Here is an 18,660-nt window from a genome sequence, read left to right as displayed (position 1 = left end):
TGAGATGTCTCAATGTTTTTGATGAGGAGATATTATTGGCAAATTCTGCAGCGACTTCTGCAAATCTTACCCAGCAGGTGATATTTATGGGCTGTTTACTAGATTTTCACATATGGCGTTTTAAAGAGGTTTGTAACTTTTATGCTCATCCATCCAGTTCATTTATTTTGCAAGAATCCTGCTCCGAAGGTCAGCTACGTTCTGTCTGTCTCAGCAACTCCAGGCCTAGGGAAAAATGCTGAATGTAATCTCAGCATGAAGAAGTTATACAAATGTGCTTTTAAACGTGGTAGAGATGGTTTTGTGTCTTGTTCTCATATATCTTAGAGTTTGTGTCTCTTGGCTTTACACATCATTTAGATGAGAACACTGTTTAGCACCTCTTTCACATTCAAATGATGTATTTGTGCTCTTTTGTGTGGAAATGTCTGTATATTTTCAACACTTCTCAGTTCATGTGAAAGCAGACAGGAATAAACCAAGGAGACAAAGATTATGTCAAAGTGGCTGAATAATACTGAAATGATCATGATGTATCTATTCTTCTTTTCAAAATCTTCAGAATAAACCCTTCTTTCCTTTTCCAGCTTTCAAGCAGTGAAAGGAAATTTATTTCCAACCCCTTCCAACCTGACACTCTGCTCTTCGTGTTGGGTTCCCAGCTCTAACTCTTCTCCTCTGCTCCAGCTGATTCATGCCTGGAGGCCAAACCCTAATACTGCCTTTTCCTCCTTACCTGATAGCAGAACAGAATACCTTCTCCTTTTTTTTTTACTGTATCTTATCTATATAACTGAATAGATCCCATGCTTAGTAATAAATTGCAGGTGAATTTATGCAAACACAGCTGCTCTCATCTGATTGATTCATTTTGCAGGTAAAAAGCATGCTTGCACACTGGGAAGTCACAGATCAGCTTTTTTATATATATCCTAAAAATTACTGTAGCTGGGAGGTATTAAGTACCTCAAAGTTATATTTCCTGTATGTCTTGGTTTAACCTGGCAGGTAGCTGAACACCACACAGCTGCTCGTTTGGTCCTCCCACCACCCAGTGGGATGGGGGAGAGAGTGTGGGGAAAAAAGAGTAAAATTTGTGAGTTGAGCTAAAGACAGATTAATGGGAGAGAAATGAATGGGAAAATAATAATAACAATAACAGTAATAGTAACACACAAAACAAGTGATGCACATTGTAGTTGCTCACGATCCACTGACCAATGCCCAACCTGCCAACTTTCACTCTAGTTTATAAACTGAACGTGACACTGTATGGTCTGGAATATCCTTTTGGTCAGGTGTCCCAGCTGTGTCTCTTCCCAGTTCTTGTACCCCCAGCCTACTGCCTTGTCAGGTGATGTGAGAAGCTGAAAGTAAACACTGTGTAAACACTGTTTAGTGTAAACACTGCTCAGGAACAACTGAAAGATCACTGTTATCAATATAATTTTTAGCTTAAATTCAAAATAAAGCACTGTACTACCCACTAGAAAGAACATTGACTCTATTATAGTCAAAGCTGGGACACTGTAGAAGACCAGTTATAAAAATTAAACCAATACTTGAATAGTTGAATCTCTCATTCACAAAAGCAATATGATTACAGAGAAGCTATTATTTGTATAATGTTTGATTTGTGATATATGTGTGTAATCAATTGCAAATTATGTGCTTTTCAAACATCTGCTGCAGTTTATTGTGAGTCTATTAGAGGATATCTAATATCCAGTAAGAAATGATGTGTAAGAAATCCATTACCTCTTTTCTGTCAGGAGAGCCCTGTAATTCAAACAAAGGTTGTCTATCTTCTTTTTTATATCAGCCTTTTGGATTTGAGGATCTGAGGCTTTCTGCTGAACTGTCATGAAAATACATTCATGATGTTTTCATGTCTGCCATAGTAAGTCTGTTTTTTGACCAAGGGACAAAGCAGCTGCACAGTATGAGAAAACTGCCACAGCTTTAAAACAGGTATTAGTTCAAAGTCATGGAAGAATGTTCTTAGAAAAATAAAATCCGTGTCTTCAAGTCAAAATCACAATTTTCATCAGCTACCTGGTAATATCGTAAGCACTATTTCTTTTAGGAATACACCCCAGGAGTATAGATTCCCTTTGCTCTCAGGAGTCTGGCATAGCTGCTTCAGAAGCAAGTTATCTGGTTGCCCATAGGATACACAGGGAGATTTGCACTTTCTGGTCTTATGTGAGTTTTGTCAAACCACCATAGTTTATGAATGCCACATTCTTCACTCAAGGAATTCCACAATTCAGCTGCAAGGTATAAAAGCAGCTATTAAATATACCTACTGCTGCATGTTTATGCACTAGGAGGACTTGCCTTGAGCTAGACCTCAGCGGGTTAAATTGCCTCCACTTAAACTAATGGAGCTGTGTCAGTTTTCAGCTTTGGTGGAGCTGGAGTGGTGGGACAGGACAGGATGCACATCTTGCAAGCAGGACCAGAAAAGCTCTGTGAGAAAGACTTGAACATATTTTCCAAGTGCAGACTTCTTGCTCTTTAAGAGCTGAGATTCTCCATTCAGTAACGTCTTTTCCCCTCCTGTCAGAATCACCTTTGTGCTGCCATGCCCTCTGCTACCAAAGTCTGAAGAGTTTGGCTAGATGCCAGAGAGGAGAGTGTGGTTGCAGAGTGCAGAATTTTGGGTTCCCTGTTGAGTAACCTGTCTGTCATGATCCTCTGCCCAGGGCAGTTGTTGCATGTCTCTGTTGGGGGTCCTGGTCTCAGACACACTCAGCATGTTTTTCCTTTTTGTTTTCTTCTCAGCCTGGAAAAAGTTCTGTTCTCTCTGTGGGAATTTAACTTACGTAGAGACTGTGGGATTGGGACTGCAGCTTACTCTGTTATACCTAATTAACCCTGGGAATTCATTTCCACAACAGAGAACTAGGCCAAGTATATAGGTAGCTTTACAAAAGAAAATTAGGGATTTTCAATGAAGACATGGAATATCCACAATTACATTTCATATGATACAAAATAATTAAGGGATATAAGCCATAATGGTTCATGGCACAATCCAAGTTCTAACAGATGGGGATATGATAAAATTTACCCATGGGAAAGTGATTTTGTAATTGTCGAGGTGGGTGTATTCCAGTTACTTCTGTATTTATTTTAGATGAATGTTTATATTTGTATAAACATTAAGGAAAAGCATCATTCTATAACCTCTGGGTATTTTTACCATTTCTTTAAAATACAGAAGTAATTGCTGCATATTTCTTACAGAATAAAAGGAAAAAAATTAAAACTCTTGGTTTTCCCACCCACACATTTCTCTTCGCTTCGTATATCCCAGCCCTCAGATTGCCCCTCCCTCTGGAAAAGCCTGGGAAAAGATTCACAAGCACATGTGAAAAATGATAGTTTCACATGGCTGTAGTAGGTTCACATCCTTATTATGTAAATGAGTGGTTTTGGTTTGGGCGTCTCTTTTGTGGTTTTTGTGCAGATGGTTAAATGCTTAAAGACAGTGGGCTGAATTGTTCCTACTGGAATTTCACTGGCTTTGGCTAAACTACACCAGGAATCGAAATGGGCCATGGAACCAAAATCTATTTTTGCATATAATGAAATAGTCAAATGGGTAATGGGATTGCTGCACAGTAGCAGAAAGGAAGAAGCAGCCATAAGGAGATTTCGCTTTGTCTGTTTGGTAACTAATGAAGTACCTGGAGAACAACAGATCTGAGAAGCTTCACTTTGCTCCTGTGATCTGCACTTCCTCCAGCCAGGTAAGCACAGAGCTGTGTGTGCTGGAGACTGATTAATTAGCCCAAGCCAGTTGTAAAATCCTTAGGAAACAAGTGGTGTCTGTTTTCTTCTGCACAGGATGCCAAGAGATGTATTTAAAGTGTGAGAGTCAAAGGTCAGTTTGACATCATGTACTCTTAGAAAGAGCCCTTGCTTAGATCCCTGTTTCATGTTAGAAATGCTGTCTGCAAGCCGTGAAGTTATTCTACTTGATAAGAGAAGGAGTAGGATTAATCTGCAGCAAGGAAAATTTAGGTTAAATATTATGAAAAATGTTGTAACTGTGAGATCACTTAAACAAAGTAGCAGGCTGTCAGGGGAGACAGTCAAGGCTGGAAGTGACACTTTTCTATCAGTGCTGGTTGGGAGAATAATTAATAAGCATTTCTCTGTGAAGGGGGAGTGGCACCCGGCTCCCCCAGAGGCTTCTGCCAAACCAAAGGAGCCGACGGATCTCACAGATATGCTTGGAGCTAATGCTTATGTACAGATAAAATGGAGCCTTCTGAAAGGACTTTTACAACCTCTTCTCAGCTTGTGTTACATGTTCTAAATGTAAATTGAATGCAAATGCTTTGAGCTGTTCGCCACAAAGCAATTTACAATCTCCTAGCTAAATCTGAGCCACTGGAAATATAAGGGCCCGTAGTAATGCTTCGTATAATTCTTTAGAAACTAATTGGGTTACAACAGAAAAAAGGTCTGCTCCCAATCTCTATGATTTCTCATGCCTATTTCTTTTTCTTTTTTTTTTTCACAAAATTCTTGTTATAATTCAATATCTCTAAATTTTTAAGCAATGTCTTCTTCTATTGAAGTTAATGATCGTGCTGACATTGCATTCAGTGAGAAAATGCCTAATGTGTGGCTCAAGTTCTAAACATTCTGCTAAGTTTTTTATCCTCAAATTGTTCAGGCTTATCTACTCTCACTGAACCAGTGATAATAAGGTATCTTTCTTTCTGTCCTTGTTCTGGAAAGATAAATTTGTCATTTCCTAGCATTATATCCAAGTGCAGTAAATTGCAAAACAACCCCCTCTACATGATTTTGGGCATCCAGTGAGTATTATGTTGATTTTCAAAATCAGATTAATCTCAGTCCCTAATTTGTGCCAACAAAATTTCAAATCTTCTTAACAAAGGGCCTAAGAACTATTGATAATAACAGAAAATCTGAACTTGGCAGTTTTATAGATTGGCCCATGTCTAAAAACCTTTAGTAAAGGCTGTTCTCCACCATCTCCAGTGGAGTAGTGTTTCATAAAAGCAAACATTCATTTTGTCCACTAACAGGGGTTTTGGCAAAGAGAAGGGGGGCATAGGCAACATGGTGTTTAATCCATAGCTCTCTGTCTACTGCACCCTACAGAGCCACAACCCAGGCAACCAGAAGAAAGAGATCAAAAGGCTTTAAAAATGTCAGGCAACAGGATCTCATTTAAATTATTAGGTGAGATGCCCTCTTGGGTTTGACAATAGCAAAACATACCACATAGCCTGTTTTCTTCTCTTCCTTTATGCTGATTTTGACAGGCTGGTGCAATTGCATGTAGAAATTGTATTTCTGCTCTCCAGTAGAAATACTGGACACCATTTGAAAATGTGTTTTTGTACAACAGTGTAATATACAAAGGTATTTGAGTCATGCAGAAACTGGGGGATTTATAACAGGTTCTTAACCTATATTGACTGAAATAAAACTTATTTGACGAAAAATAACCCAGAAACCTGCTTAGGTGAAGCTGATAAGCACTTGGGGAACACAGAATGGCTTATCTGTAATTCTGTTAAGCAATTCACCTTTAAGAATTGAGCATTTCTAATTCACATACATATGCTAAAAGGCCTTTTTGAGTTTTCAACAATTGAAATTGTTAAAACCATATAAGCAGAGATTGTTTTTCTTGTTATTTGGATTGGCTTTATTGCTGAAAGACAGATACAGTTCCAACCTGATGTCATACTGCGGAACATTAAAACCGTTTTCCCAAGCTCTGTGTGTAACCTCTGTGCTGCTAAATCCTTGTGCATGAATAGTCTCACTGACGTCAGCAAAAGCAGGGCTGCACAGTCTAATTCTTAAAATAAGTCATGTTCATATAAATTCTTGCTGCTGTCGTTTTTATCTCAGATTTTGTATGGTAGAGCATATGGCCTGAATATGAGACTGGCTGAATATTAAAATTCTCTAGCTTAGTGAGTAATTCATGTTTCTAAATCGTACAAGTAGCGGATAGTACCGATTTAAAAAGCTCCAATCAGTCAAGACTTATGTGCTTAGCATGAAAGAAATACAAATAGAAGGTCATCAATATACACATGATTAACAGTTACACTTAAAAGCAGTTTGAACCATGCTTCCTAATCATGGATTTGCATGTCTGTGTGTCTGTCTGTATGAAGGATGGGCTGAAAGAAGGGGGAAAAAGATCTCAGGACTGTTCTGTGTTCCTTACTTATGTTAATGCCTTTGGGATTCTTTGCAGAATAACACAGATATTGCAGATTTAGGAAAACAAAACAGGCTATTTTTAGGATTCAATTAATAAGAAACCATGTTCACTTACCTTATACTAACTCCCTGATTTTCTTCTCACAATTACGTTGGCTAAATGCAGACGGGCAGAAGACTGCAAAATTGAACAGAGCAGGACTTGCATCCCTAAGGATTAAAGGCATTGGGAGACAAAATGCATGTTGAGGAGGAGCAAGGATCTGGGTGCAAAGGGTGCTGGTCATACTAGGTGAAAGGCATGTCACATTCAGAATGCCTCCCCATAGCAAAGGGTTTGCTAATGTGCTCTCATCCTCTCATGTTGCCCCAGGTACCTCAGACAATTCCTACATGGCAAATGAAGGGAGAGACATTTATAACGTGACAGACTCATGCTAAGGCTGGCAGGGAATATCGTTAACCTCACGAGTCTTGATGTGACTGAAGAGGCTCGAGATCTGTATGGGAGACAAGTCTGAAAATTAACAGCCTCATTAATCAAATCACAATGTTTTGACAACTTCATGGTGTGTATGCAATCTATAATCTCAATACAATTTAGCTAACGCTTTTATGCAACAAGAGGTTTTTTTGCAATAACTTTATGTGGAAAGACTCCACCTCACAGCAAAATTACTAGATTATCAGAGTAAAAAAGCATAATAAAATGAGATTCAAATAGAAAATCCTGCCAGGATTATGAAGGGGGTAGCACACCTCCTTTTTTCCTACTCTAATTTACTGACAGCAGTATAATCATCGTCATCACTTATTTAGATAGTCTGGGGGAAAGCTGGCCAACCTCTCACACCTGAGCTCAGGTACTGGAAATACTCCTCTTCAAAGCAGAAACCCTTTGAATCCACTTGCCCAGTGTGTTTAGTCAGGAGTAGAACAAGAGTGGATAACCTGCTGGGGCACCCTACCATGACGTGCCAGAGCACGTCCTTCAGATAACCAGTTCTCCAAAGCAACAGGTCACTCAGGGTAACTCAGAGTAACTCTGGGTCTCCCAGAAGTCAAACACTCATTTTCTGCTGAAGTACAGACTGTGCCCCAAATCCTTTGTTTTTTCAGGCTCCTTGTAAGTACCTACCCTAAGGAGCTTGGGTATACACGGTTGTTTCTTCCCCACCTAGGGATTTATGCAGGGGGTTTATTAATACTTCTGAGTATTAATTGTCTAAATCCCTGCACATCTAGGCAAGGCTACATCAATGATTATTTCTGGGTTATAAAGAAATGTTGTTGCTTGTTACAATGGGCTTCATAGAAGAAGGTTTGGCAAAGGTAGCAAAACACTGTATAAATGTTTTGGAATGGAGAGTCACAAAAATACATGGTATTTGAGGTCTCTTTGTTCTTATTATTGTCCATCTTCAAGGGCAAAAAATTTGAAATCACAGCTAAAAAGGGTTAGAAGCAAGAATGGAGAGCTGTCAACTAAATATATCTATTTACAAGAGATGTACTGAATCACAAAATTAATGCCAGTGTCACTAGTACTGTGGCCATCTCTGTTCATCCTGTGACTTCAAACTCTTTCAGGGAAATATCAATATCTGATTTTCGAGTCCAGAAAGCTGTGGCACAGGGAAGTTAGCTGACACTTGGCTTCACTGAATAGCCATGGCAGATGTAAAGAGCTTGCTTTCAGCCTTCCAGTCCAGCGTCTGCCCACTTTCACCCATCAGCTCCTATGTCCCTAAATGACCTAACTAAGCCCCATCGTACTGAGGGTCATCTAGGCTCACATTTGCATCTTAAAATACCAACTGTCTCTCTAATCTCACAGCTTTATGGCCCTGCTAACTACAGTGTGAACAGAACAGAGCTGTAACAAACCAGAAAGCATACAGCTGACTGAACAGGCAACCCCTGGGCAACCCAATTCCTTTCCAATGCTCCTGCCTTCCCAGACAGTGGCTCTGATGAAAGCAGAATGACTCCCAGCTTCTCTTCTGCTGCAGGTTGGGTGTTTGCATCTGCACTGCACTGCAAAGTGTGACTGCAGCATCCATAGTGGTGCCAGACTCTGGCCCAGTCAGTGGCAAAGCCGTGGTGGCACAGGATTTATTGCTCCTGGTGGGAACATTCAGCACTGAGCAGAGTCCATGACATTGTAAGTTCCTCAGCCAGTTAAATAAAAACAGTTCAGACATGTGTTGTAATCACATCTCCAAATGCAAGGATTGCAGTTTTTGGTAGAGTTTATCACTGCTCTCAGCAGCACCATTAACAAGCAATACCATGCTTTTCCCAGAGCACAGGGCTGTGTAGAAACCTTAGGTTCTTTCCAGCTGACATATCCTTTTGTTGCTGGCATGAGACATGTTTCCATGATCCTTATCCCTGTGGGGAAAAAAGAGGTAATCCTTCATCATTTTGTCTATTATCCGTCTGCTAGTTCTGATTTTTGTTAATTCCCAAGTGGAATTTTTACAGGGGGAAGGGACTAAGGTTTGAAATTTTTCTCAAAGTTGTCTGGCTGGAGTGGTTCCTATAGTAGCCATGCTGCAAACATGTAAGGACTGAGGACACTTTGTGGTATCTGTTTGAGGAGTAATGTGCAGTAATTGAGGAAAAGCTGAAAAACATGTTATATGCCAAATACGTGAAAATACAATTCGGGTGGAGCTGTTTCAGGAATCTGTTCATTGCAACATGTTGGTACTGTGAGTCAGGCAGGATTGTGCCTCTCCAGTGGTTTGTAAGTCTCCTAACATCCCTTTGTTCAGGGAGAAAGAGGGACTAGCTTTACAGTGCCCATGAGACCAAATCCGGGTTAAAGCTAATGAGGAATGTGTACAATTAATTTGTTGATGGGGTTTTCTGCATGTTTCAGGGAAGAGGGGGGTTATTACCATTTCCCCCCATAATAAAAAACAGGATCCTGTATCTTGGAAATGTTTACAGTGTAACAAAATGAGGTTATGTTACACTGTAAAATTTTAAAGGGGGACTAGGAGGGACACCTAGACTCAGCAGCATGAAACCCACGAGCTGTTCAGACATGAAGGGTTTGTGTTTAAAAATTATGAAAATAATGTTTCAGTCTGAGATACAAACAAGTGATTTTGACACAAAGGTTGAGACCTTTCCAGCTACAGACCCTCCCCTGCCAGGTATCCACACTTTTATTCAGAGTAGGGGCTGAACATGATGCATTTACCACCTGGCTCAAAGCTGGGTGAGCTGTTGGTTATTTGGGTAGAGCAAACCCACAGGTTCCTCTGTCACTGCTAGCCTGCAAGGTGACAGTGTCTGGCAGCACTGCTGGCCAGGGAGGACAGCTCCAGAGGGGCACAGTGTGCCCTGCATGCAGCACCCTGGGGTCTGCACCACCTCAGACACAGCACGGGGAGTGTTTGCCACAGAAGGATGGAGGCTGTGCTGCCAAAAGGAGTCCCCAAGTCCCTCTGTGCAAGTCAGTCCTCTCTGTCAGCCTGCTCAGAACGCTCAAAGTGAGGAAAGGGATGGTGTATTATCTCATTTCCTTCCCAGACTTCCTACTACTGTTTTGGGCAATTTATACCTTTAAGAATGCATAAGGCAAACAAACCTTGTTCTCCCCAGTGTGTGAAAGCCTGTCTTTTGCATTATTAAACCATAAAGGAAAGCCTGGCGTTATCTCGCGCAGATTCTCTGCACGTACGAGAGGATCCGGCCCAAACACATTTCACGGCTTGTCTGTCTGAGTTAGTGTGCTGCTTGCCAGGAGTGAAGGAGAGGAAAGAATCAATGCTTAATACCACAGAGTCTTACACAGGTTGCTCTTGTATGTGCTTATCAACACTAAGTAGGCAAACAAAAGTAAAAGCATTTATAAATGCCTACTGAAAGTGTAAACTAAACAAAAGCCATCAAATCAGTATTTTGTCCATTTAATTGCAGAGTGTTTTCCTCAGCTGTATAATGGTTTATTGCCTTTCAAGGCTTATTTATTGTAATTAATTAAAGAAGACTTAGAACACCACTCCCTTATGGGTTACAAAAGGAAAGAAGATGCAATGCCATTTTTGTTTGCAATTCATTCAGTTATTTGCAGATCCCCTTGGTCTGTCAGGTAATATATTATTATAGCCCCATGTCACACTGTCCATTTCTCTAAGTAGAAAGCAAGGGCAGAAGCCTGACCCATGAAATGCACAAAACATATCAACATCGTAATCCATACTTTCTTGGACCCAGTAACAGCTCTTTCCTGAAGAGCGTCTTTTTCTTGATTACAGCTGTCCAAGCAGCCTGTACAAGGATGGGAGAGTGGTTCTAGGAGAACATTACTTCTGACCTCAAAAGCAGCAATTTCTTTGTGAGTGTGGTACTCCTGACTTAGGTTTTACATTGCCCTGATTTCAAAGGCAGGGGTCATCTCACAGCCGTGCCACTCCAAAATAGATCTAGCGTCCACTGAGTATGAGCCCAAATGCTCAGCAGACTTAAGAGAGAGTACAGCTCAAGAAGTTGCACTGATGAGGGAGGAAAAGGAAGTGGAAAGAAGACAAACTCAGTCCCATTTAATGAATACTTCCTTGACATTTGTGCAGCTCCCGCTGGGGATTTGAGCTGGCATGCATGTATTCAGTATGGTCCCAATTACTGAAGCCCATGAGCTGTGTATATGTTTGTGTCATTTGTATGTCCATTACCCTGCTTGCTTTCCAAAGTATTAAGTACCAGAAGAAAACAATGGAAAACAAATTTTTCAGCAAACCCTTGTGAATTCTGGTAGGTTTTCCACTTAGTTTTCCATTTTAAATTAGTGTAGGGCAATGCACCTCAGATGCAATGCCACTAAACCCTCTAAATCTGTAGCAGAGATGGTGCTGATCTGCTGTGCACATTTTCCTTCGCTGATCTGCTGTGCACATTTTCCTTCCTGTAAGTCATTATCACATGCCTCTCTTGGTAAGACATTTTTATGAAAGGTGAATCACTGGGGTGGGTTTTTTTTTGCATAGCTGGTTTGCCCCACATTCCAGCTATAACAATGCAGTTTCACTGGGCACTGGGTCATATGGCTGACCTCAGCTAACAAGCTGTTCCTGTTTTTAGGCTACTGGGAATGTTTATTGGCCACTGTTTTCCTCTTTTCTAAAGACATAGTTATTTCTTAAGACCCATATAAATCTTGAGGTCACAAAACACATAAAAACTGTGACATTCTCTTTGATACAGGATAAAAATTAACTGAATTCAGGCTTAGCAGATTTAAGCATCTATGGTATATTTTATCATAAGATAAATACATTTATTTAAGTTATATATACGTTTCAGTTCTAGGATACCCACAATAAAATAGCAATAAAGTTGCTTGATGGGACAAACTTTTATATCCTGGTGTTTCAAAATGGTACACTTTAACTGGAGCTCCATTACAAAAACAAAGTACTGTAACTCTGAAACACTTTAAATAGTGATCTGCTTGCAATAAACATTAAGTAATCATACTTTATAAGAAAATGATAATTCTGAGGGTAATATTGAATTTCCTAATGCAGATTTCAAGAGCATAATCTCAGGGAGAGGTTGCACTCATGTTGGATTGACACACTGATGTGTGCAAAATCAGACTACACCTGTAAGGACATGCATAAGTCATGCATTATCAACAGGGGTTTTATTTATAATGTCTCTACCGAAGTTAGACAACAAATTAATAGAAAAGCATTGGTTGGCAATTACTATAGTTTAAATCTACACAGACACTCTGCTTCCCTGCTCTCATCTGCTTTAGTGGTTTTGAAATGAACGTCTTCCAGGCTGAGAAGTTTCCCAGGCTGTTCTCTGGCTGAGGATGAACTTTAGGAAAAAACATCTGAAATTATTCAGGTCTCTTCTTGTATAAAGAATATAAAAATATACACACAGAAACACACACATATGTGCATACACGTCCCAGTTGCAAAACAGAAGACAAGCCATGGGACCTTTTCAGGCAGCTCTTCAACCACACTTAGTCAGATCAGAAGCCTGGAATTTGAAAGCACCATCCTTGAGTAACTGTTCCCTGCACTGCTCGTAGGAAATATCATTCAGATTTCACAAAGCCAGGGCTCCTTTAAAGTTGCCAACCCTAAGTATTACTCATGTGCTTAAGGGTTGTTTGTTAAAGTGGCAATGTACACAACCAAATGATTTTGTGCTTAGATAACAGCTCGCCAGGAAACATGCAGACGTTGTAAGTGGGCTGATCTCTGAACTACAAATGTTTCTTATTCAGCTTTGTGTGCCTGCTGTGCCAGAGAGCACTCCTAGATGTTATGGCCAGGCACTTCGCCTTCCCAAGTTTGTATTATAAGAAAGAAGTATGGAGATGGTTTTCATCTAGATGTTACAATAGTCTGCCAAAGATCTTCTCAGCATTATGAGAATGTTTACCTAATAATGCCACGTATCTCACACACTTAAGGACTCTGTTTTCAATACAGAAAAAAGTTTGAAAGTTTGGATCTCCTTTATGTAGTTCAAACTCTTTTTTTCTTCAGTGATAGCTCAAAAGAGTCTGACCCTCCTTTCCCCAGTAAAAATCCACAGGAAAAACTCTAATATATGCACATGATGAAACACTGACAAGCCAAAAAGTTTCAAAAGCAAAGCTGGACATTTTCCAATAACTCCACTTGTTTGTACATATGCCTAGTCGTGTGGCTATATACAGGTTTGAGTCTCAGCAAAAAATTAATCCAATCATTTACATGTGTCACCCTTTCAGGCAATGAAGACCCACAGCAGTCATTTCTATCACTACAGACTAAATATGTGGAAGACACTAACCCCACAGTGGATTTTCCACTTGGCCCAAGGTCTGCCCACAGGGCATGTGATGCAGAAATCACAACAAAGGGAACAACACCGAGAAATATTGAACTCCAAGTGCCTAAAACTGCATCCTTAATATTCCCCTATGTAGTTCCTAACTGGAAGTAAATGAAAATGCCCATCATTTTACTGTATTTACAAAGCTTCAGGACATGGTTGCTATGGAAGAGAATTGCTATAACTTCTGATCTAAAGCTGATATGTATGTCTGTAATTTCCTTTCTCCTTTAGCCTCTTTTAGTTTCATTAATTACAGGTATTGGTCAGAGAGGTTGTAGACAGCCCACAAGGGACAAATATCTGAGTTTCCAAAGTGTGAAACTTATTTTATGTTCTGAACTTTAACAGTTTCTGTGAAAAGCTAACATCTACCTTATAGTTTTAAAAGTTGAGTTCCTAAGGTTGTGATTAATATACTACATGGATTCCCCAAAGGATAATTACAAATTAATCAGTGGTTCAAACTCCCAAATGGAGTGCTATAAGGTTGCCATAACTTTAAAGCATTTCTTTTCTCCTTTCATGGAAAGAAAAAGGAGTCACAACTGATTCTGATCTCCATTTGATACAGCTTTTTCTCTGTTCTTTCGGCATTTGAGGAAGCAAACCCAAGGCTTCTCTAACTTACCAATTAGGTAGGCTTTTTAGTGAATTCAGCAGTACATGCACAGAGCACTAATCCAACCACAAATCATTAAACTTGTTAGGCACATGAAAACAATGTTTGATGGATATAGAGGTGTACAGTGAGTGTGAGTCTGTATATATGCATGAGTCTCTGTATGCAAGTTATTTAGTCTAGTTCTCCTACAGAAATGTATTTGTGATTCTGTGTGAGACTTTGCAGCCCCTTCTTCCAGTCATTCTATAGCTTAGGAAAACTTCCAAGTTCCAAGCCTCTGTTAAGAAGCTTTATTTGAAACCCACAGAAGCCACTAGGAATCTTTCCATTTTTTCGGGAGAAGCTAGACTGGGCTCTTATGTTTAAAACTCAGTATATGGCTATCTCAGCTTTGTTCCTTGCTGTTTGCAAAATTCCTATAAGACTGCTGGCACTCAGTCTCTCTCTCCTGTCTCCACATATGTAAAATGAGAATGACAACTTTACCTCAGAGGAATGTCGCAAAGCTTCACTTATAAACAGATTGGCATACTTGGATGAAGTTGCTGTACTAACAAGAAGTTTTCTGATTGATGGGCATCTCTTGGGAGGTCATAGAAACAAAAACAAAACCATATAGTCGAGTTTTTGGATTTTTTTTTTTTTTTTTTTTTTGCTTTAAAGAGCCTATTCTTATGCATGTTGGCTGTTTGTGTCATCTTTCTTCTATCTCTTATCACCTAGGATATCTTTCCAAATCTAACCATGTCAAATTAGTGGCTAAATGCTAAACTAAGCCTAGGCATAACCCTCACGCCTGAAACATCCACATGAAAAGCTTGAGGTACAGTGAGTAATAAGAAAGTTAGTTTTTAAAAAATATAACTATTTTTCCAGTCTCTAAAACCCTTAGCTGTCTCAACATAGATAAAGTAACTATTAAACAACCAGAAAAAATTAGGCTGCATTTCATTTTGTGAAGAACACTGGAAAGTTGGCAAGAGGTAAGATTTTGCAGTGAAATAGGGAAGTGAACAAGTTGTAAATGACTCTAATATCTTCCAGATGGCATATTTTACTTGGGAACTGAGTTTAGAGTAATTAGAGGCATGTGAAATTCCTATAAATACTAAACTTCACCAGTTTGACACTAGAAAGCTCCTTCCTCTCTGAAGTCTTTAAACTGCTAAGTGTTTCTTTTTCCCCCACTTAAAGTGGAAGTCAAGCATTTGTAAATTTGTCTTATTTGACAGACAGAAACCTTTTCCATGAAAAGATAACATTTTTCTGTGCCAGAAAGTTATGAACTGAAGTTTCTCACTGAAGAGGTTTAAAATTGAAAGTTTCTTCCCAGAAGAGGTTTTCATTTTTATATACTGGGATCATTATATTATAATTTATTACAGTATGTGGCAAGCAGTGAAATCAGTGGAATTTACTGTGACTTCGAGATCAAGTCTTTTCATTGGTGAAATGCTTTTTGCAAATAGATGTGCTGAAGACCTTAGCAGATGAATTTTGCTTTTACTTCCCTTAGGACATTGTAGTGCTAAAATTTCAAAACCCAGTCCATAACCTCTTGTTCTTCTTCATTTTCTGCATGACAATGTTATATGCATTCCAAAAGTGAATCCTGGTGTTCTCATTTCTGTTGAAGAATTTTCCAGATTTTATTTGATATTAATAGAATAGACCCAAGTAAATGCAAGGTAAAATATTCTGTCACCACTTGCACCCTCTTTAGCCATATGTCAGTGTAAACCGACTTAGATCCATTGGTATAAAGGGCCTAATCTCATTTGCAGCAGATAAAGATCTGGCTATTGTTCTCAGTGGAGCTGTAGAGATAAAAGTGCAGATACAATCTTATTTGGTTCAGATCTTCAGTTCTGCCAGTCCCAGGTACTCAAAAAACATGAGCCAAAATGCAAGGGGCGTGTGGTAAGATGAAGGATACTCAGATTTTAAAATGGTGATGATTGTTTTTGTTACTTCTGGGTTTTGAAATGTTATTGGTTAAGATATGGAGCATTTCAGATTCCTTTGTTCGGCAGAGAATTAAAAGCTTAATTTTAAACGAAAGTGCAAATCCCAATGCATTCAATTATTGTAGAAACCAGTGTAATAACAAGACTGCTGCTAACATGAGTTGGAATTTAACTGTTGCAGTGGGTAACTGTAGATATTCATTGATGTCTTTGTTACATCTTTTCTCTTTTTCGATACGGCATTGTCTTGCACTAAAATAGACCCTCAGTAGTTCATTCTTAATGGAGACCCACCGTCAGTTAATGGCATTAGTAAATTACTGAACAGTGGCCAAATCCCAATGGCCTTATTCCCAGAAATCTCTTAGGTTGACAGGACCTTTGTATGAATAACTCCAGTGAATTTTGGCCCTGGGTGAACACCATAAAAACACCAGCTCACAAAAGACCAATGGAAACAAAGGCCCCCCAAACTGACGGTAAATTACAGATCATTAATCGATTGCAAATTGTGCATTTAAATATCCAGCACTTTAAAGAACTCTGGGATTTAGATGATCTGTTGTCTCCCTCGGGGGGCTGCATCTGCACCATGAATCCAGTACAGGCAAAATCAGTTTAAAAGCTCCTGCCATGGGCACTGACTCCCCCTTTCCCTTCTCATGGAGCTTGCACTGCCTGGCTCATCCTAATTAAATTGTGCGCATGTACATCCTTGGAGAAATATCTGCTGGGCATTTTAATAGACTTGGAGAAAAAAGAAGTGGCGGAAGGAAGTGGCGGAAGGAAGTGGCGGAAGGAAGTGGCGGAAGGAAGGAAGGAAGGAAGGAAGGAAGGAAGGAAGGAAGGAAGGAAGGAAGGAAGGAAGGCAGGCAAAGACATACCCACACCAAGAGATGATTTGTAAAGATGGAGAAGGAACTCTCCGTTGAGAAGACTGCAGTGTGGGACAGGAGCAAGCAGCCTGGCAGGAACACACCATGCAGGATCCCATGTCACTGAGCACACTGGGAATGGGCTTAAAAAGGGAAACTCCCTGCAGTTCCCATGCCACCCAGTGATCAGGGAGCACTTGTGCCCTGCTTAGACTTGTTGAGGACACAGCAGTCACCCAGGATCCTCTGAGGGCTGCATGCTGCCTTCACCTCCATCAAGGTGTCTTGTGAGGCCCACGTGTGAGGAATTATATCCCCTTGGTGCAGACACTGCACTGACAGTCCCAGCTACAGGGAAGGCTGATGTGTCTTCACACAATGGGTCAGTGCCCCAGTGCCCACGAGATGGGTTGCCTTACAGGAGGCCCTGGAGACTGCTCAGGCTGCACAGAGGAGGCTCAGATGAAGAGAAATGCAACAGATGCTGAGGTTACAGACAGAAAATCAGCCCGTTCAGGGCTATGCCTAATTTTTTATTTTTTATAACATGTGCTTCTTTTTCTTGCTGCTAATAAACTGGGATTAAGGTTGGTGTCCCTCGAGTGCCTGCAGCTTTTAAGCTTTTAGCTCTGGGATACAGATTGCCTTGTGCCACAAGCACTGCAGTAAATCCCACACCTCTAACCCTCAGTAACTAATGGGGCACAAAGCCACAGTGCAGAACAACTTGAAGCTCTTTATTTAGATTTCTTCTTGTGATGCCTTCTGTTCAACTAAAGTGCAGACTTGTGAGGAATAAAAAAAAATCTTTATAAAATAAAGGCAAAAGAAATATACATACTAAGAGGAAAATTTTCAGAACCAAAGATATTCTGACCAAGGTGGATAATTCATGTCAGGGAGAAATTTAGCAGCTTGGTTGGATGTGGAATCAGAGTGATAAAATAAAGAAACACTTGGGAAATTTTTTCATCCTAACAGGTGAATAGCCAAAGTATTCATAACAGCTATATAGATCACAGTAGGCTGCAGAAAAATATGGCATACTTGGATGTAAATTATAGTTTTCTATATTTCATTAACTGTTTCATAAGATTAAATGGCAGATATTTAGATTTCAGCTGAGTTCTGCCTATTTCTTGAAAAGGAATTTTTTAAGGAAAAAGGCAGGAGATGTCACTGCCCTGGTAATAGGCAAATGTGTAGAAGCAGAGTGTAGCTTGGCAGAATGGCTGGCTTCAGGAGCAGAGAGGGCTTTCCAGCGCTTGCACCTCACTTTCTGCAGTACAACATGCAATGGTGCATTTCAGGGTTTCCAGCATGTTCAGAACTGAACCCCTATGTAAGCACTCTTACCACTTAATAGAAACTGGTGCTAGAAAATTCACCAAAATTTGAATTCTGTGGCTCTTTGTGTTTTTCACTGCCCAGGGCTCATTTTATGGATATTGTTTGGCCTTTTCCTTAAAACTGTAACTTACACTTTCCAAAAAAGTACAAGTTCTTTGCAATTCCTTAAAGACTTTGTAGAGGAATTCTAGATTCCTTTATCTTTCCACAGGGAAAGATCTCTTCCAGACATGGCTTTACTAAACCATAAAATTAGTGCTAACTAGTATGGCCTGTCCAGGCAGCAGCTGGGAGGAGCAGGAAATGTGTGTGAGCTCTTGCAGGGCTATTTATCAGTCTCCCACCCAAAAGCTTTGCACACTACAGAGGGTGCAAACAGAAATGGGGTATCTGGAAAGACCCAAGCAAGCAAAAAGGGAATGCTTTTTGCATCGTGGCAAAGTGGCTCCATGAGCACATTCACTGACTGTCCTCTCTTCTGGGCAGGCATCTCCTGTTTTCACATCTGAACTCGTGCTTGAGTCTTTCACCTGAAACTAGACTCAGTGGCTAGCACCATGTTTATATTTACATCTCTCTGCCATAAGCTCTAAAGGACTATAAAATTACAAGAAATATTTGCCACACCATTGACAGCAGTAACTGAGTGAAGAATTGCCAAATGGGAAATCCAAATTTGCAAACTCAGTATTCTGGGCTGGATGCCAAGTCTGTCTGGGTGCTGCGGAGGTGACACATTCAGTCTTCTCAC

The 18,660-nt window shown here is 40.0% G+C and overlaps 1 protein-coding gene across 1 annotated transcript in view; it reads left to right on the top strand.

Moving 5' to 3' along the window:
• The first annotated feature begins 3,686 nt into the window (after positions 1 to 3,686).
• NRP1 (neuropilin 1) overlaps positions 3,687 to 18,660 on the top strand; it is an 85,279-nt gene continuing 70,305 nt past the window's right edge. Inside the window, exon 1 of the mRNA XM_031059310.1 lies at positions 3,687 to 3,758. Within this exon, the coding sequence (XP_030915170.1) occupies positions 3,687 to 3,758 (72 nt within the window). The remainder of the gene's footprint in view (positions 3,759 to 18,660) is intronic.

This window comes from Geospiza fortis, unplaced genomic scaffold (genome assembly GCF_000277835.1).
Source record: "Geospiza fortis unplaced genomic scaffold, GeoFor_1.0 scaffold75, whole genome shotgun sequence".
Taxonomy (NCBI): Eukaryota; Metazoa; Chordata; class Aves; order Passeriformes; family Thraupidae; genus Geospiza; species Geospiza fortis.
Note: the sequence above shows the minus strand (reverse complement) of the source record. Positions and strands in the feature narration are given on the sequence as shown.